General features: G+C 32.6%; 1 protein-coding gene across 4 annotated transcripts in view; it reads left to right on the forward strand.

The window, feature by feature from the left end:
* The window catches only part of LOC146533134 (paired box protein Pax-6-like), a 46369-nt gene extending 24647 nt beyond the window's left edge, over positions 1–21722 (forward strand). For 3 of the 4 annotated variants that reach the window (XM_085195886.1, XM_085195884.1, XM_085195887.1), the window contains exons 5-10: positions 2543–2798; positions 17470–17646; positions 17910–17992; positions 18411–18631; positions 19023–19219; positions 19441–21722. In XM_085195886.1, coding sequence (XP_085052012.1) covers positions 2543–2798; positions 17470–17646; positions 17910–17992; positions 18411–18631; positions 19023–19219; positions 19441–19523 — 1017 coding nt within the window. In that variant the 3' untranslated portion in view covers positions 19524–21722. The remainder of the gene's footprint in view (positions 1–2542; positions 2799–17469; positions 17647–17909; positions 17993–18410; positions 18632–19022; positions 19220–19440) is intronic. The other variant, XM_085195885.1, reaches the window with a different exon arrangement.
* Positions 21723–21853: the final 131 nt, after the last annotated feature.

Consider the following 21853-nt stretch of genomic DNA (forward strand, 5'->3'; position numbering starts at 1 on the left):
ATAAATCGAATTAGGACCGTTTACAGTTCTGTGTGGACTTTTTTCAACACACACGTTTTTTACACATGGTCACACTGCACGGCTGGCTTGCTGTGCTGGCTGCTTGTGTGGTGAAAGCCTTGTTTACAAAACAATTATTCATTATTTTGCATTGCCAATATGATTTTGTTTTTACATATTTTAATGTAGTTTGTATTGTTTCGATTATTTACTTGATTAAGCCAGTAATGGTGGGGTCGATTTTATTTGGGTATTGTTTACGTACATAACTTAGGTTTTCTGTGAATATTAGATAATTATTTTAATTTAATATTTTTTTAATGAAAATTTAATTATAATAAATTTTTATGTGTAACGATACAGTTACAAATCGTTAAAGCTATTGTAGAAAATATCGATATTAATTAACATTTTTATTCCGATTTTATTTATCATTTGAGTTGTCCAATTAGTCAAGTGTCATTGTAGATTAACAAGAGTTAAAGATAATAATTGCAAAACATTTAATTATCGCGAACCATTGACTGTTAACTCTAGTGTCGCACAGTAGCTTGTTAAAAATTTCCATTTCATTTTGTTTTCAAACTGGCAACATCGCAACCCTTCCAGGGTATCATTTTTCTAGCTGAATAAAACTTAGATCGAAGAGTTTTAATTAGCTCGTTATAATTTTCTCATTGAACAATTTTATCGTTTATTAGTTTGCTGGACGCTTTCTGATTTATTTATATTACAATTTTGATGAAAGTTTTTTATATAATATTTCATACATTTAAAAAAAAATCCTACTATCACCTTAGATATTTTATTTTTTTTTTAAATTAACTTTTACTTAAATGATAATGCTTATAACCAAACAGCCACAAAAAAAAATCGTCTCATTTAAAAATGGAAATACAAATTGTATATCCAAATTGTTTAAGCGTTAAGATATAACCGACACGATAACAGTACATTTAAACTAAGACCAAACCTAACTAGCATAATAATTAAAAAAGAAACACAACAATACTGTCATCGTCTTAGAATATCATAGAAAAAATGATAAATAACGTCCGAGCGTGCCGCGCTTTCGCGGTCCATCGGGCTTCACGACATCTGCCAGTCAGCGCGTAGCTGGGACCACACCGGCGGGTGTCGGGTTCCCGTCTATCGTCTTACTTCGCCTTCCTGCCCGTATCTAAGTTACGCGCAACGTCCGTTTGACAGTTGGTTGGTAGACATTTTTTGGTTTTCGTCGGCGCTGGGTGGCCCTATCGGTTAACACTCAATCCTAAATTCTTGTAATTAATATATTGGATTACAGTTTGATTTATAGTCCGATTACATTTTTTTTGTAATTATAATAAAAATGTACCTATATGAAATAAGTGACAGTTAAGAGGTAGGTACTTTTAATACACTGTGTTTCTGTTTTTTTTTTATTATATTACTGCGTTATAATAGGTAAATAAATATGTATAATTTTTTCCCGTTCACCATAGATAATAAAAATATTATGTTCTTACTTTTATGCATTCATTTTTATAAAAAAAAATTAAATATATATTTTTTAATATTGAATAGTATGAATCATTGAGACGCAGATGGAAATTGAAAAGCCTACATATTTAACTATATGATAGATAATAATAAAATAATATTATAACTAAATCAAATATCATAACCTAAGACTACAACATGTTAAGCATATTTTTTTCAATAAATAAATATATTTCCAAACAAAAATGTTTATAAATTATAAGCTTTGATACATTCAAAGATTGATGATCTTTAAAGCGTAGTTATCAATCCGTTGCACGCCTCTCTGGTCGCATATCGTCACCGACTTCGAGCACTCTTTATCGAACATCGATATTGCATACCATTTTTATTTTTAAATATAATAAACCTGCACTCGATAAAAATCGTGTGAAATTTTCTGAACGTATTTCAAATAAAATTTTAGAGGATGATAAGCGAAATAATTTAATGATAACATTATATTTATAGTAAGAAACTAGATGTTACTATTGTATAATTGATATTAATTTATATAAACTTTAATAAATATCACCAAATACAAACTATACAAACTATTATAGAAAAATCAATTTACTCAACTCAATTCAATTATAACTCAATTTGTGTAACAATGACGTATATGCGCGTTTTGAAGTATTGGTAGAGACTATAATAAAAATTTGTAAATGGTTGGTACAGTTAATGTACACTTTTAAAAAAAGTAAAGTTTTTTTAGCTTAACGCTATATCCCGAACATTGCAAGGCAGGCAGAGAGGCCCTGGGAACCTAGAGTTAAGTAACTCAGTTCTCATTAACATCCGTTCCCTCCAGTTGAATGGATGGTTTTTTTCTGTTGACCTTAGGAAATAATCAGTATTATAAAATCATGTTTTACCAAATGACTTGATAATTACAAATCATTTATGCGAATAAATATTAATACAATATTATTTACAATGTTGTTTCTATAACTTAAATTAAATACAGAAACTTTGCTATAAAACGCCAATACATATCATATTCAAATTTCCTCAACAGGTATCATCAATAAACCGAGTGCTCCGTAATTTGGCAGCACAAAAGGAGAAGTCCAGCAATCAGCAAACTGACTGTACAACTCCTGTTTACGAGAGGCTAAGGTTACTTGGTACTCCTAGTTCAGCACCCACATGGCCGCGGACGCCCTGGCCTTCACAGATAGATACGAGGACGCCTCCATACCAGCTACACAGCTTAAGTCCTGGACCGCAAGCGATAGGGTGTAATGGCACGGAGTTACCGGTGTTAAAAAAAGGTAAGTGAATTGTAAATTACTACAAGGATTTTATGTATTTTTTTAGCTTAACCCTATTCCTAAAATAGCAGGATAAGCAGAGGGGACGTATTATTAATAGACTCTTTTTCTACTTTCCGCCGAATTTTCGAGACATAGCGTGATGAATGGTGGAATTTGATGGTGCGCTGTTTTGTTACTAGAGCGAGGAAATGAAAATATGCAATAAAAAAATCTTTATCGCTTTTATAGCTTTTTTTAGTTTATAACTCTAATTTTGCCTGCCGTGCAATTACACATTAATATATTATATTATAAGTAAGTATTAAAAATTAAAATAAAAATCATTTCGAATCGGCCTGACCTCTGAGTACCATAAACGAGTAACAACGCTGCATTGAAATTATATTAAAACTTTTGCCCTCGTTGTCTTCAACAGCTATGAAATAAATATAGAAATATTTCCTTGTTCTGTTTTAAACGTGATAATATTGTATCTCAATTATAATTAATGTTCTGCATTAAGCTAGTACAAATGTATTTATCTTATGTAGGTACTATTGTATTTATAATAAGACTTTAATATACATATATGGACCTCATTTTTCTGGAGGTCATCTTTGAGTTTTGAATACCATACTTTATAAGTATTTATTTATTTCATTCAAGATATTGTCGCTATAATCAATTTAAACAGTTATATTACAACACCGTCTTTTTATATAAAAAACGTGACATTTTAAAAGCAGACCTCCACATTTTTATGTACACGTACAGAACAGAACGCATCGCAAAAAAACTTTATGGAAACTCATAACCACTGACCGCAGACGCGAATAATTAAAAAAAAACCGACAAAAAGGGCAGAGCAACCAACGCAACGGTCACACAGCCACAGTGTGGAAACAACTTTTTTCCCGGCCGGCATTTTGATAGTCGATTTGCGGCACCCCCGGGGAGCCTGGTTGGAGGAAGGGGGGGTGGCCTCCGGTACCGTCACAAACATTACTCTGTTCATCCGCTTGGAAGATTTAATTTTCATTTTTATCTCAAACATCCCCTTTGTAGTGGTCTGTAGTCTGTATCCAATTAGGTGGCTTTGAACATTTTTCTGGGACTCCCCGAACGCTTGGAGTTATGGAATTTTTAATTTCGATACTCATTTTTAACGTTACTTCTTAAGTTTACAAGTTGCCAGATTGGGTTATAAGGTTTTGTAACAAGAACGCACGCTACTATAAATAATATACATATAACATACAGTTCCGTTACTAAACTTGGATGCTTTTGGAACGGAGTGTCCTGACACTAGAATTCACGTCTGCCTGCCCTGTTATACGAGTATATCGCACTCCCTGATAAATATATTCATAACTACACCTACACAATTTATTTAATCAGAACATGGAAACGTTCATATTATAAATACATGTTAGCAGTTAAAGTTAAAAATAGCTGCCTACAAAGTACACAAATAAATAATAATACAGTATTTTAAAAGTTCAAATATTATTATGTTACTTCAAAAATACACTTAAGTTTTTAAATTTATTCCTGAAATAGAAATTTGGGAACCTAGTGCGAATACACTCCTGAATCCATTAAGACGCCTCCATTCCGCACGCCGCTGCTCAATCCTTGAGGAATTGTGTGACTATGCGAGATTATTTTCTAGGAATTTGCAATTTTTTTAACATTGACCCAGGTTTGCACTCCATTACCAAATTACATTCAAAAGAAAGTTCTCTGTACATTATATATAAAAAAATCAAAAATCAAATAACAATTTATAATAACAAATAAGTATAACATAAATATACATAGAAATATATTACATTCGTATCAAACATAAACTATCAATAGTAATATAAGAACAACCACACAACCTGTCACGAAGCGAACCGTGAAAGTAACCGGCAAAGTGGTAACGCGATATCGCTCGTCGACGACTTGCACCTAACCTACTCATGTTATTTCTACTAGAAATTTATTAATTCTTATATAATCTATATATGTATAAAATATATAATCTATATATGTATAAAAAGTAAATATAATCATTCTATGAGTGCATCGTCGTACAGTAGTTGCATCCTATGCAGTCTGGCTGTAAACACAGTTGGGTGTCGCTTTGATTCCCATTCAGGCGTATGATTATGTTTAATTATTTATTTCACATTTAGATTTTACAGGCACAAGGGTGTGACTGTAACGCGACGGTTGTGAGTTCGATCCCCACTCGAGGAAGTGAAATATTTATTTACGTTTATATTTACATTTCTTCGCTCTGGTATCGAGGCAAAGCGTGACGTTGAGTTCTGCCACTCAACACGCAATGCCTCCAGAATTCGGCAGAAAGTGGGAAGAGTGTCTTAACACTAGGTTTCCTCTGCCTATCCTGCTGTGTGCGGGATACAGCGTGAAGCTGGTTTATTTATTTTATTTATGAGAGAGAAAAATATGTATATCATTTAATTATTTTAAAAATAAAGAAAACACTTTTAATAAAAAAAAATTAACATATATTTTTTCCTTGGTATGACACAAATATCCAATAAAAAGTCGAATCCCTGACCTTCTTACCCATAAGTGTTAATGAGAAGAGTAACCTACATTTTATATGGTTATTTTTATTATATATTTATAGATATTTTTTAGCTAAGTTTTTTATTCGTCTCGTATAACCCACAGATACAAATAAAAAGTTTGTGAGGCGATCCATTATTTGATCTTCTGTGAAGTTTTATTTTTAAATAAAAATTATAATAGATACCTTTATTTAAATTAAGTTTATAATATATTTAATCCAAAATTTAGTTATTTACGCGAAAATTTTAGCTGTTGAGAAGATAACCAATTTATATATTATTTGAAAATATAGAAAAATAACATATTAATAAAGTATTCTATTATAGTCTAAAACCTGAAAGTAACATTCACTAACTACCCTCAAGTTTACTACTGAATACGAGATGCATATTTAATGATCACCCCACACCACAACCGGTTGGAACTTCTTGCTGGTAACTTTCACTCTCATTCTTGACAGACCAATGACATGGGTTACCTTGAAAGCAAGAGGATTTTTGAGTGTACGTTTTGAGTCAAAATATACTTACTTTAATTTTACTAAGTATGTTAGTTACTCTCTGAGTTAATTTTCTATAGCAAGTATTCTTATTTAAAGCTAGTAAAAATATTTTTAAATGGCACAGGGGCATAAGCGTGTAAGCGCGACTGGTTGTGGATTCGATTCCCACTTGGAAAATGGATTAAGTATTATTTATAACGCGAAACTGAAAAAAAAATGTATAGAAAATTAAATAAAATGTATAGCTATTCGTTTAAATGCGTAGGAGGTCAAATCAATACAATTAACAGATTCGCCAAACAAAAAGACAAGGTCAAAGAACGGCACTTCAGTATAAATCCATTAAGGCACTAAATAAAACGTACTGTATAAAAGGGAAGCTGCGTTGAGATAAATGCTGAGTAACAGAGACAAGCGTATCCAAAGCGTGAAACGAGAGAACGGGATGGAAAATTGTCTGGTTCCTTAAGATAAGGCGAAGAAAAATGTCACTAGATATTTATTCGGGTAGATAAATGGTTATTATGGGGTTCCGTAGTAGTAAATTAGTGAGATATATTGTTTGTTGAATATGTATCGCGGTTGACCGCTGGGGGCGTGCTAAATGGACCAGCTGGTGCTGGTGGCAATAGAGCTAAATTTCAAGTTGCAGGTGTCAGAAATTGATATACTGCTTAAAGTGGTAACCACGATCTTAGTTACTACTGTAATTTCTTAATAGAGTGCATAGAACTGTATATTGTTTGAAATATATAAATATTATTACTTATTAGGTGCATTCTTCATGAAATAAGAATAGAAGAAGAGTAAAAATTGTCAAAATAGATAAGACACTTTGGAATATCTAATTTCTTAGTAATAAAAATTCAAGCTTAAAAAGCTGAAAACTAGAGTTAAAACTCAAAATATTTTGAACTATAGCAAAATATAATAACACACTTAACTAATATATTTCCTTTATATCCTAAAATATAGAAAAGATAAAGTAAAGCTTAAATGAATCTCCACCGAATACGAGTACATATCTCACGTATAAAATATTATTCAACTTTAGATACGAGGACTCGTAGCCGTAGCAAGGAAAAACAAATGCCATCGAATTTCCATATCGACACGTTGGCAGCGACAAACTGACAGCCGTATATTTTATTTATATATGTCTACTGCGTAACTCATGTCCAACACCCAGTTGCATATAAAGTGTCGCATAATATACAGATAATATATGGTTTTTCTTATATCTCTTTGAGAATAAGTAAAAGTTGCCAAAAATCGGTAGGTATTCACTGTAAGGCAAAATTATATTATTCATTCATTATAGAAGCCAGTCATGGCGCAAGGCAGAAACGTGTGACTGTAAACGCGACAGGTTTTGGGTTCGATTGCTATTCGAGGAAATATTTTATATTTTCATTTTTCGCTCTGGTGTCGAATATTTCCGCTACTCAACCCGCAACACCTCCACAATTCGACTAAAAGTGGGAACAGAAGTATCTTAATTAGAAAGGAGTGCCTTAACTAGATTCCAAGTTTCCCTCTACCTTCCTTATGAGATATACAGTGTGAAGGTAAGAAAACACAGAAATTTGAACTCACAACCATTACGCATAATGAAAAATCTACAATTAAGCATTTCACCATAAATACCTCAATTAACATAAATACACAAACACATAATAAATAGACACAACACATTTACAAACAAAATGCAGATACATAACGCTATGTGAACATAAGGCTGAATCCCACATACTACATACGTCGGCGAGCTCAAAGTGCGGCAAGCGGCTCTAACCCTTTGATCTGCTGCTCGTACTCATCTATACCTATATAGACATATAGAGCCCTTCTATTTCGGTATACCATCTTAGCTATATTTGTTTCAAGGTATGTTATAAAAGGTAGGTAGGTAGGTAGGTAGGTAGGCAAGGTATGTTTCAAATATGAATGGTTTTTATAAGATTAAAGTCTATGTTGCTGGTTAAAGCTTAGTAAGCTGTTCAGGGTCGGCTATTTGAGAGATTTGTAAAGCGGGTTCATATTTGGTATATTTATAGTGAAAGGTTTTTTTTTTAATTTTAGGTGGGATTTTTGTGTTCTGGTGGATTCTGTTTTTTATTTCGTAGTTAATTGATTAAGATTTTATTTTTTATAACAGTTCTTATAAGGGCCAAATATATGATAATTAATTTATGTTTTAAAATTTGGTATTTCAAATTGTTGTCTGAAATATTTGTTCTGATTAATTAAGATTTGGATTGAGGAGCGGAGTGTCTTATCACTAGGCTCCCTCTGCCATTCTTGTTATATGCAGGATAATAAAGCTATTATTTAATTAATAATACTTCATTTTTAAAAAAATCATAAAGAAAACATTCTAATCTACTAAACAAAAATATAATATAACACTTCCTCTTGGAAAATGAATAAAATTTTCAATTAACATACAATATAATACGGTAAAACACAAACCGAAGTAACAAAAGGCCGGATAGGTAGATCTGTTACGGTATGGGAGCCCCATACAAATCTGTACACGCAAAATAGCAATTAAATCCGCCTTCATTACCCACTCGTACAAGCACCACCCTTTCAGGAATGTACATTCAACGAATTACTGTGCGTGATTTAATATGATTCGATTGAAATATTTAATAGGTATATATATATATATAATTAGTTATTTAAAAACAACAAACTGAAGTTATTTACGAAATCGAAAATCGCGATGAGATACTTCTTAATATAAAAATAAAGAGATTCCCTTTTAACATAGGTACGTACTTTTTTAGATTCCAGAATAATATTTTCACTATAATCATAAAAGTCGTATGGAGGATGTAGGGAAATGTTTATTATGTCTATTCCTGTATGCTGTTCAGTTAAAGAAGCAAGCTGAAAACCATTTTTAACCAAACAATTTAAATATGAAAATTGCACTGTATTTACGTTTTGTTAAAAGTCTCTAAGAACATTGGAGAAATTAATTAATCGAAGAAAAAAATAAAATATTTTTTTTACTTAAATCTAGTCTTTAATTAAAATTCTACTTTTTGCACGATTAAATTGTTTTAGTCCAATCATAAAAAGAAAATAAACATACCCACTTTCATGTAACTTAAAAATAAATAACTATATATAAAAATACTATACTAGTAAATCATAGTAAGTTATAAATATTAAATATGTGTTGATATAATGTATATATCAATCAGAGTTAGGCACAAGTGTAACGAGATTGAAACATTATAAAAAAGGTCATAGGGAGTTACGAGACATCGTCTATAGAATGGCGGAACTGAACGCCGCCCTTTAAATGAAATAATAAAAAAATATTAAAATATATATATATATATTTATCTATATATATTTTTAAGCTATTTGTAATTTAATAGGTAAATACTACATATTCAGTATTCACATTAGAAACAAGATAAACCCTGGACAATTACAAAAGCACTCATTCGAATGGTCAAACTAAAGCGCACAGTGGTTCCGCGAACGACACAAAGCGTTTGAAGGCCAATAACGCATGAAACAGGATTAAAACATGAAAATGTTCGTTAAAGGGCTGCTCCAACCCTCCCTCCGCTTACGTGTAATTATAGCTGTTAATTTGCGAGTTAGCGTCTATGGAAATACTTAAAAGAGATATTTATATACGTTTAGTACGTACTTATAATGGATATACTCGTATGTAATTATATAAAATATGTAAGGGCTATGGATATGTATGTTTAAAAGTTATATACTTAAATTGGGTAGAAGAAACCATGTTATTTTGAATTTTGTAAGTTTACTTTGGCTTCTTTAAACTTCTTTGAACAAATGATTAAAAAAAACTTAAATACACAACAGTAAACGAAATAAATATAGATAGATACTACTGCTGTTCCAAAGTGAGAGTTAATATAGATACTAAAATACTTAAAATTTATAAAAAATGCAATAAATTATGCATTTTGATAATACTTATCAACATAACTAAAATTCCTTTAATTGAATTTTACCATCTTGAGACAAGGTTTATTTTATATCTACAACTAATAGAAGCTACTTAAATGAAATTAGTTTCTTGCGACGTGATTTTTACAGCTGCATTACAGACGCTAGAGAGAGTGAATTAATTTAATGAATTAAAAAGAAAACTTTGAATTCAATTCAATAACCTTTAAGTAATATTATTACTTTAACTAAAATATTTATAGAGAAAGTCTTGTAATAATTACTATATTTTTAATATAGGTACCTACCTAAGTTCTGAAGGTCTAGAAAATAACGTATATCAAAATGCTAGTGCTTTTTGCTTTGCTATTAATTTAATTATTTTTATTTACATATAATTATATTAAAAATACAATATTTATTTGTGTACAGATAATAATTACAATATTTTAAAAATATATATACTTAAGTATACTTATTTTATTTAATTTCATTAAAAAATAAAAAAAATATTAATATTCATTATTACATGAACACTTCTCTAATTTAGGATTATTAGGATAGCACAAAGGGCCAATAAGCCATGAAATAGGATTACAACATGAAAATGTTTCGTATAGGGCGATTTGGAACCCCTTGTCTCGTTTACATGTAATTAAAGCTATGAATTCAGTAACCGTATGTACAAGTATATGAAATTTTTTTCACTCTGGTAAAATTAACTTGGGTCACATGAACACAAGGTTATCTCTGCCTATTTTTACTGCTATGCGGGAAAAGTTGGAAGAAAAACAGAATTGATGTTTTAAATTTTCTTAGATAAAGAAATAACCATTTTTCTTCATTATCCCCGTGACATTCCCGCTAGTGCACGTCGTTCTGTGTATCTCTTTTATCTCTTTATTGCATATTCGGTCAACTAAAGTGACTCCGTATATCCTACGAAGAGATCGCATCTCCATATCCAACTTTTTACATTCTTCTTCTGTAATACCCAAGTTTTGCTGCCGTATATAACAAAATCGGTACCAGAACTGCTCTTCTTTATAAAACATTCGACTTTAGACATTTTAATAAAACACCTAGCCTACATCAATTAATAAATAGCCCAATTCAATTAATTAAGCTTTTACTTCACATCATCGAGCTTTCAATTTACCATCAAATAAAGAAACCATACTACCCTCCACAAAAATAACACTAAAATTACAAATATACGATAATATCCATACATAAGTCCGACTCCAATATAAATGAATATTCCATCATCAATATGATAGAGCAAGGTTGCAAGGTAAAATAATGCGGTAAAAAGCGAGCGTGGGCGGGGCCGCGTTAGTGACGCCCCACTGCGCGCCGCGCGTAAACAACTCCTATAATTATACTACACCGAGACTGTACCGTGTACTACTAGGTACGTGGTATATGTGCTTACCGTACTTACCTATACTGCGGATATGTCTTATCTGTACGTGTAGTGCCTAAGAAACGAAGAATGGTAAAGCAATACTTTTGCTGTGGTTAGTGAAATTGAGATAATTTTTGAGTATATTTAATTCTAATTTAATAAATAAATCTATACCAAATATTACTTTATTTAGTTCTTATGTGCTTAACACATTTTATATCTATTATTTTTTTTAAATAAAAACAATATGACTGCTGAAGGTCGTGTTTTCGACCTCTATAGATGCAACAGATATTTCTATTATTCATCTAGATAAGTAGATATATTTCATTATTAATATCAACCTATTATCGTATTGGGCATCGCAAAACAAATTGTTTAAAGTTATTTTTAAGCCTTTTTAATGAATATGTTTAAAAAATCAGCTCTTAAGATTAAGTCCCTATTAAGTAGAGACATTATACTGTTAAGCTCAACTCTTTCTAGATTCACCCATACATCCATTAGAAATCAAATAGTCAAAGAGAACTTTTTTAAAGCTATACCCTCATAACTTTCCACCAATTAATAAATAAATCGTTTCAAATTTGAAGCCACTACCACCGTTCACTGCCAAGCAAAAGCTCTGTGTCTATTATGTCTATTTACTTAACAATATAAAATAAAGAATAGTTTATATAAAAATATATATATAATTCATTCAGAAATATTCGTATAATATGAAATAAATTCGCAATGCTCGTCGCGTCCTATCGGTTACAAAACACCTGCGCGCTCGAGCGCTCTTTTCCCGCCGTTTGCACAAAATGGCCGACGCGTGACTTCAATGCTAATGCTGGATTCATACTTATTGCCTGATAAATGATAACTGTTAACCCATTCAATTGTTTTTTTTTTAATTGTAATATTATTTCCATACAAATTAATTTATTAATATTAATTGACGCAATCGTTGATCTTGGTGAATAGATGGTTGTGTGTAAGAGTCCCAAATAAAGGAATGTGATTACATATATTCTAGTGTAGACTACGATATCTCCCATCGATTATGCAATATATGTCTCTTAGTATATGGAAAATTAAGAAAATGATTGTTAATAGTGCCTTTTCAAAAAAAAGCATGAAAGTAGAAGAAAATAGAAATAGGTAATTGTCATTTGTAGTATTTTCAAGTTTAGTGAATTCTGCCTTTACAATGTTGATATCTTTTGAAAAGAAAATTCTTATCAGAAATAATTTTATTGCACTAGCCAAATAAAAATGGTTCTATACAGTAAATCAGAAGGATGATAAAACTAAATATTTACGTGCATATTCTTATATGAAAAACTATAATAGGTATAACTATATAAATACTTAAATAAATAAGTAGCTACAAATTTCGATAGATACACCCCCAAACTTATCCCAGATATTGACGTTTCATAAATACAGATAGATAGATATAATAGAACAAAACACACCTTCCCGAATGCGCGGGGGAATAGCTGAACATCAGTATGACATTTTTGCGATAAGGTTCCACCGTTTTGTTTATTACTTACCCGATATCTTTGCTCACTGGTGGGAATTAATATGAAAAGCGGTACGTATTTTCGTTACTTATATGGTTCGATCTTGAATTTGATGATTTGGAGTTAAATTTAGTTTATGTTTTCAATGAATGATATATGCTTTACGATGAGTATTACCTGCATTTTGTGATATAGGTTATAATTATGTAATGATAAAATGAAAAATAATATCAATCTTTTTTAGTTTGGTTGGTTTCTATGGTATGTTGGGGGTTGAAACCGAATGTCACATTTTCCCCTCTCCTTTATTTAAAATGTAGAGTCTGTGCCATAATTAAACATCATCCTTTACTATTGAAATTGATATTTTATTTCATATCATATTTGTATGTTACAATTGACTCGAATTCAAAAATTATTTACGTTTTTACTTAAGATAATTGTGCATATATCTATAGTGAAAAGGTGATGTTTTCCTTAAATATATTATCATTTATTGGAGATAATTAGATATATTTAACCTGCATACCCACGTCGAAACATGTAAAGAGATATAAATATATTAAAAAAAAATATTTCACAACCATTAATGCGACATATCCACCCTGTCCCGACTAATTTTGAGTGCCGTCAAATAGACACATCTATTATCTGATACGGATCTACTTCATGAAACATTAATGTTTTCCCGCGACTGACAGATGGCCTTCTGATACACCGAATGACATTTCGCCACCGGTATATTAAACGCCAGAGGAATGACGCCTCTATACCCTGGACGTGACGGTGGAAATATAAATAAGTCATCTGTAAACAGGATTGTGTTTCGAGGTGTCATATTCGCGATGAGAAGTGGGTGGGCTTATAATTAAGAAATGTACCTATGTCATCCCGTTACACTGATAAAAAGTTAACATTGGACGTAGATACGGTCTTGAATTTATGTTGAATTAATCTTTATATATTATATTAAGTATTAATATTATTTATTTCTATCGATATCATCCACCTCTTAGGGTAAAATGAATTTATAGTGGATGTGGTTCACCGTGGCGTTAGGTTTTCCGTTTTCAATAATTTTAAATGAGCATAACGTTTAAATATATTCCTTTTTATCTGAAGAGATATGTAAGACATTAAGAAAAATAGTAATTTTTTTAAAATTTCTTTTTAATATTTAATTATAAATTCGAGGCATTGTGGCGCAGCGGCACAAGGGTGTGACTGTAACGCGACAGTTGTGAGTTCAATCCCCATTCGAGAAAGTGAAATATTTATTTACGTTTGTATTTCTATTTCTTCGCTCTGTTGTCGAGGCAAAGCGCGGCGTTGAGTTCTGCCATTCAACACGCAATGCCTCCAGAATTCGGCAAAAAGTGAGGAAAGGAGTGTCTTAACATTAGGTTTCCTCTGCCTCTACCTTGCTGTGTGTGTTTGATTCTAATAAATTGATTGATTCAAAAAACATTAAAGTCTTCAAAGTAAATAAATTTACCTATAAATAGAATCAAGCTATACCTACCTACTCTTAAAAATATGAAATGTCATAGTGCTTCAGTAAAGCAAACTCTCTAGCTCTCGCTATCGGAGCATTGTGAAAACACTCCAGCCAGCGCCGAGAGCGCTACCACTGGAACTCTATTACGAACTATATAAAAATACATTTTTTTACAAGATTTTATAGAGCCTATGTTTAAATAATATACTATTGATATTATTTAAACATAGGGTATTATTTAAAAAGTGCACTTAATTGATATTTTTTTTTTAAGTATACTGGCTTACTAGACAAAAATATTGAATATGTTTGTGTGTAATTTCTAAAAAAAACATAAAATAGATTAAAATATCGATTTTCAAGTGCTTTTTTCTTCTTTCCTTGCTTTTTTTTTGTTAAACGAAGAACCAAAAAGACAGTAAAGTTAAATTACAACCAAGACTTGGGACATTACAATATCATTGGACACACATTTTTGATAACGCTATCGTGGGGTTACGTGGTAGGCCCGCCTTATCGCGCTGTTCCGCATGGACGCCCACGTTACGGACCCCCTCTCCCCACCCGGCCCGGTGCGCGACAAGTCTTGACACTTGAATTTAATTTATTTGCTAGTTTAGTCTAGTTTGAATTTTGTTTGTTAAATCAATTTATGTGTATGTTATTATAATTAAGTATATTACCATGTAAATAAAAAATAAATCAGCTTCACGCTGTATTACGCACACAGCGGCACAGGCAGAGGGAACCTAGTGTTAAGACACTCCGTTCTCCATTTTCCGTTAAATTTTGGAGGCATTGCGTGTTGAGTGGCGGGACTCAGCGCCGCATTTTTCCTCGACACCAGAGCGAAGAAATGAAAATATAAATTTAAATAAATATTTCAATTCCTCGAGTGGGTATCGAACCCACGACGGTCGTGTTACAGTCACACCCTCATGTCACTGCGCTACGACGGCCTCATATCACCACGTTTTTTTGTAATAGTCATAGTCAAATAGAGCCTTAAGTTAGTACAAAACTTATTACTTACGTCATTATCATTTTAATTTTTTAAAAGTTTTTATAATGTTTATTAATAAACACTAATTATCATTTTTTAAGTTGTTGCAAATTATATATTTTATCAAACAGATCAAAATTATTTAGTACACTGCATGCAGGATCTAAGAATAATAGACCTTAGAGGATTTCCAAAGATTACTAGCTGTGAAAGCCTCCGTAAATATAATGCTCTTACTGAACGTGTATATTTAGGAAAAAAAAACTCATTAATTTATAAAACGCAGAGCAAATTGATTTACAAGAGATATATATGTTTTAAAATAGAGACCTGCAATTTAATTAAATAATCATTTTCAATATTTTTCTACATGTATTAGTTTTATGTTGTCCAATAAATGTTTTTACGTTTATAATTAAAGTTGGCTTATTCAGTTTAGTATCAAAATTACTTTAGCTTAGGATTTATAAATATTAAGTATATAAAATATTATAATTTAAAAGACCCATAATTAATTAAAATATTTTATCATAAAGTTACATTATTATATTTCCAATTACCAAGACCGCTCGCGCGCGCTGCACACCCCCCGAGACTGGCGGATTACGAAAGCGGACACGCCGCAGAATAACTCTTAAATAAAATTCACATTTTCCTCTATTTTTAGCTTTAAGGAGCGCAATTAAATTTATAAAATTAATTATTTTAATAAACGCCAGTCGTGACGCAGTGGTATTGTAGTCGTAGGATCGATTTCCACTAGAGGAAATTAATTATTTTTACTTTCGTTCTCTGACAAGACGAACCCGGCGTTAAGTTGCGCCAGTCAAATAAGTAGTTATATATTATAGTTATAGGTATAATTACTGTTACAGGTAGACCGACAAATTGAATACGACAGGTGTTTGCAGTTATATCTATTAATTATATCGCAACTATTTGTATTGAATATTAAATGGTTCTTTTAAAGTATTTATTTATGATGGTTTAAATCCACAACTATCGCGTTTATAATGGGATGCTTTCCCACTACACACCCCTTAAAATGTCTGATTATGAAATATTCATACAATAGTTTGACATTAATTAATATAAATCATAATTTAATAAAAATTACTAAGTTTTATCCCGTTGTATGTGTATTCCGCACACAGCAGGGTAGGCAGACGGAACCCCAATGTTCAGAAACACCATTCCCATTTTCAGCAGAATTCTGAACGCGTTGCGTGTTGAGTGGCGGAATTCAACGCCACGCTTTGCCTCAACACAAGAGCGAAGAAATGAAAATATTAAATTTCATTCCTCGAGTGGGCATCGAACCTACAACCTGTCACGTTTGTGCTCCTGTGACACAACCGATCTTAAGTTTATAATTAAAATTGTTACAACCGAAAAGCTTTAAGCTCAAATATTTCAAATGCATATAACGTCAATAGGTATGGCGTGAATAGAACAGACAGGCATTACGTAGAGCCGCCATTTCGCCGCATTTAACTACGTATTATGTAAAATAGGGGATAAATCACGAACACGGATAGGAGATTAAAATCGCAACTCGAATAAATCCACCGTTATCGAGGTTGTTTGGGGAATTAATTATTACTTGTTCAGTTCGCGGCCGCCAAGTTTTGGAGATTGTTTCGGAATTCTTAGAGACGAAGAAGATAAACCGCAGAAATTGGCTCGTGGTTCTGGTGGTTTAGTAAAATTATTCTTTATATATAGGTAGGTATCTGTCTATGTAGCAATGGTGCTGCGTTAATTTAATGTTACATAAGTTAAAGTTTGAATTATGTGACTTGTACGAATTTCAGCTTTGAACATTATTAGAGATAAATTAATTTTACGCGTGGAAATGTATGTTTTTTTAGATTTTTTGTATGAAGTATGTCGGAATATCTATAAGGATAATAAATTTATGGCTGTAAGACAGTAGCTACACGCTTTAGTTGTATGTCTATTCTCATTGTTAAATATGTAAATGATACAAACTTAGCGGAAAATAGAGAAGGCATACCAGGTTTTCCCGGCCTACCCATTCAGCAAAAAAATAGTATATTACGTTAATCCTTCAAATAAACATATAGAACTGTTAACATACAAGATGGAAATCTTGATATTCTTTACAGACTTCGGAAATATAACTTTTTTTAATATTTCTTTTTTCCCTTTAAATGTGTAATATTCCTTAAAAATAACATAATAATTGCAACAAAATGACTGACATGTACAGGTGAAGAACAACTAGAAGGTCTGGAAGGCCTGCATTCAGACGAGACAGGTTCTGGCGACAACTCGAACGCGGGCTCCAGCGGCGCGGACGAGGACGCGGCGCGGCTGCGTCTCAAGCGCAAGCTGCAGCGCAACCGCACCAGCTTTACCAACGAACAGATTGACAGTCTTGAAAGAGGTGATTATATAGATATTTCAGAATATAAGTTATGAATACTTGTTTTTATGTGGATATGATGTAGATACCTTTATTGTTTTTGACGTCACTTCTTTTATTCCACAAATGTTTAATAACCGTACATATTAAAAACTATATTTTTTAAATAAATAATAATTTAAATTGAGCTTATTATAGGTATTATAAAGTATCCAATATTTTAAAACACCAGTTTATAAGACCAATACGCAAAGAAAAGTAATTTTATGTGTCTTCTCTTACAGAATTCGAGCGAACCCACTACCCTGACGTGTTCGCAAGGGAGCGGCTCGCTGCGAAGATAGGGCTGCCCGAGGCTAGGATACAAGTAAGCTGACATATCTGTTGCTTTTTGAAATTTTTCTTTCAAATATTTCTTTCCGTATAAGTTTTTAAATTAATCAAATTATTCTATGATACAATTATATAATTAACAATAAATGGATAAATTAAAATTGGTGCGTTCTCTATGTTCCGCTGAATTTTTCGAGTCATCGCGTGTTGAGTGGCAAACTCAACTCCGACCAAGATCTTGTTACCAGAGTAAAAAATGAATATAATAAATAGTTAATTCTCTAGAATGGGAATTGAATCCACTACCGTCGCAATAACAGCCACACGCTGTGCCACTGTACCACGACGGCTTCTAAAACCTAAATATGTTGAACATCATAAAACAATAAAAAATGGTAGGGCTCTGTAGCCGAAACGCGCGAAACGCGCTGTTAACACGACCCGACATTAAGGTATGGTTCTCGAATCGGCGCGCGAAGTGGCGCCGGGAGGAGAAGATCCGCAGCCAGCGCCGCAGCCCCGACTGCTACGGGCACAACCAGCCTCACGCGCCCGCGCCCGCGCCTCACGCGCCTCACGCGCCTCATGCGGCCCACGCGGCCCACGCACCCCATGCGCCTCACGCGCCGCACGCGCAGCACGCCTACCAGCCACAGATCAATGTCGACTATAGGTGAGATTGATCGGTCTTTTTTCAGCTTCGCGATTTATCTCATATTTCGCTGTCGGTACGGTAGGCAGAGGGAACCTAGTAATTGTGAACCGTTCTCTCATCCCACATTTTCCGTTATCCAGAATCCTCTGGAGGCATTACGTGTTGAGTGGGGGAACTCAACAAAGTGAAAAACTGAAAATATTAACAAATATTTCATTTCCTCGAGTGAAGAACGAACCTTCAATCGGTGGCACTTACAATCATACACTTGTTCCCCTACGCCACGAGTAAAATTTATTTTTTACTGGGTACACCTAGATTAATAGATATATATACTTACTTACGAGAATATATTGTTCATCTGGATCAAATAAGAACTACAAAATAATAAACTATATTACTTGTTTAGCCCGCTGACCCCAATGGGCTACAGCGGCATGTCGGGCGCGGTAGGCGTGGGCGTGGGGAGCGCAGGGGAGGCGTGCGAGGGCGAGGAGTTGTGCAAGGGCGGCGGGTTCCTGGGCTATCCGCGCTACGAGCTTCCGGCCGCCTACCGCCCGCACTACGCGCACGGCTACCAGCACGATGCCGCCTCGCCGCCGCCCGGTACGTGCTGACACTGTTTGTCAATAGCTAATTTCTTTAGCGGTTTTTTTATAAAACTTATGTTGTCTACTTTCACTATCTCTACCTCTATCTCTTTACAATATATTAAAATTTCAATCTACTAACATAAGAAAAACTAAACACTAAGAAATACACTTCGTTTCACCCACTGTTCGTCCAGCTTTTAAGGTGTCACCTTACTAATAATGTTTGCCCCACAGAGCTGGGCGGGCTGCTGGGCGCGGGCGTGTCGGTGCCGCTGGCCGTGCCCGCGCAGGACCAGTACTGGCCGCGCCTCCAATGACCGACCTGCACACGCTACTAACTTACTGGATGCCAGCTGTCAACTCCCCATACACATATAGTTACACATGTACCTACCTACCTATTATAATATTCAGTTTTTTATATTTAAAAAACTTTTTTATTTTCATGTGTAGCTATAGCTTATTTCATTTAGTACAAAAGTCTTTCGTAATGCACGAAAGAAACCGTAATTACTTTATTACAGCTCTGATAGAATCAAGCGTGTTTGCTTTGTACGATTGTTTAAACTACATTGAATAATTAATACAAAAAAAAAAAACAATTTTATCTTATTTTTGTATAACAAACTAATTCATTTTTAAAATCTTCATATGACTATATAACGTCAACTTTATTAACAAAAAATAATAGAATATAATCTATGCTGTCGGTATCGATATTTGTAAAAAAAATAAATAATAAATAAACAAAATTCATTAATCCGTTAATATTACTCACCGTAACTGACGACAAACAGTAACACTGTACGATAAAATCTGTTTTATAAGAAATCCACAATAACTTACCTAATTTGAGTAAAATTGAGAATTTATTTTTATCAAATGAATCATAGCAAGGGTTACATGTTAAAACGGAATATCAATTAAATATACCTACAATAGAATAAGTTCATCTCCAATATAGCACAACGGATTCGCACAAACCCGATATAAATATTTTAAATACCATAAGTAAATATACAGTACGGTCAACAAGTCAATGCGCAAAAGTTCATAAATGCTGACTTCAGAGCGGCCACGACTTGTTGACCGTACTGTTCTGTAATATAAAGAATGGACATATCCGAAGCAGCAGCGAGCACAAAATAAGGCTCAAATGTAACGTTAGAATATTTCATTTAAATGGCACGCATAATATACATAGATAAGTGTTAAATTAACATTAAATGTATTTAAATGAATTAACTATTTATATTGTGAAATAACCATCATCCTTTATACCTTCTTTAATTATTTATAAATAATTCACATTTTGTATTCTGTACTTACTCTGTGTGTATTATCTGTGTACATTAAGTAAATATAGGAATAATGGCCAACTCTGCAAAATTGTAAATAAAATATATTAGTATCTACTTTTCATTACATTTTCTCTATAATAAATAATACCGACGGAATTTAGTACAAAAATGCAATTATCAGATTTTTTTTTTAGTTTTTCAGTGTGGCCGAAGAATTTTAAAACAATGACATGGATTGAATTTAATGAAATAATTAAATATTATCGTATATACATTTAAGTGTTAAAATTATTTTATAACCTATTCGTTTAGTGTTAGATAAGTTAGTTATAAGACGATGTGTATATTTGATGTAAATGTTTACAAAAATGTAAAGCGCCAATGCTTAGTAGCCATTTTAGAAGACCTTTTTGTCTCAAAAAAATGTTTAATGGAGTCCACTCATTTTACCTGAATGCGGTGGTTCTACTTAAAACAATATTAATAATAATGATTTTCAAGTTCCGTTTATCTTTGACGTACAGTTAATATTTGGCACAGTGCGGCCGACAAGTCATGGGCACCCTAAAGTTAGCTATAGACGACTGCGTAGATTTTTCTTACTTTAGAATATTTTCTTCCTTAGTGTAGGTACAATGCGCATAAATTCAGTAAGCTCAGCTTCAGTACGGCCACGACTTGTTGACCGTACTGTATATTTATATAAAAACAAAAAATAATCAAATTTATAGAACGAAATTATTACGTTTTTAAATATCACCACCATACTATCTTTTAGAACCTAAATAGACCGGAATGGAAGAAGTGGAGAGAGGTCTTTGCCCAACAATGGGATGGTGTAGGCTAGGGGAAAAAAATAGTATCTTTTAGCAATCGGCTTTTTTATGAAAAGGGCTCCTTAAACTGTGTGTAAATAAAGTTCTTAGGTGTTTTAATATTAATTGTGATTCCTTTACCGATAGTTTATAAAGGTTTGTAACATTCCATTTCTCTATATATACTTAATTGCAAGTCCACTACACTTAAGAACATATTAGTGAAGCTAAATTTCAATTATTTAGGGTATTCGTTTCGAATTTATTAATATTAGTTGTAAACTGTATAGGAATTATAAATTGTGAATAACTGTGTGATGTCGATGCGTTTTAATGATTGGATTGTAATTATAATATAAATACATTTTTGGATTAAAAACATTAAATTTATTTCTTTTTTGTTGTGTTCTTATGAAATTATTTTTCCTTCCGTTTAAACACCTACTTGTGAAAATATAGCGTGCGTAAATTAAAATTTTACCTATCACCTTCACGGTGTATTTCGCTTATAGCAGGTTAGGCAGAAAGAAC

The sequence above is a fragment of the Heliconius melpomene genome, chromosome 13 (assembly GCF_056956725.1).
Source record: "Heliconius melpomene rosina isolate 202511_hmr_F chromosome 13, ASM5695672v1, whole genome shotgun sequence".
NCBI lineage: Eukaryota > Metazoa > Arthropoda > Insecta > Lepidoptera > Nymphalidae > Heliconius > Heliconius melpomene.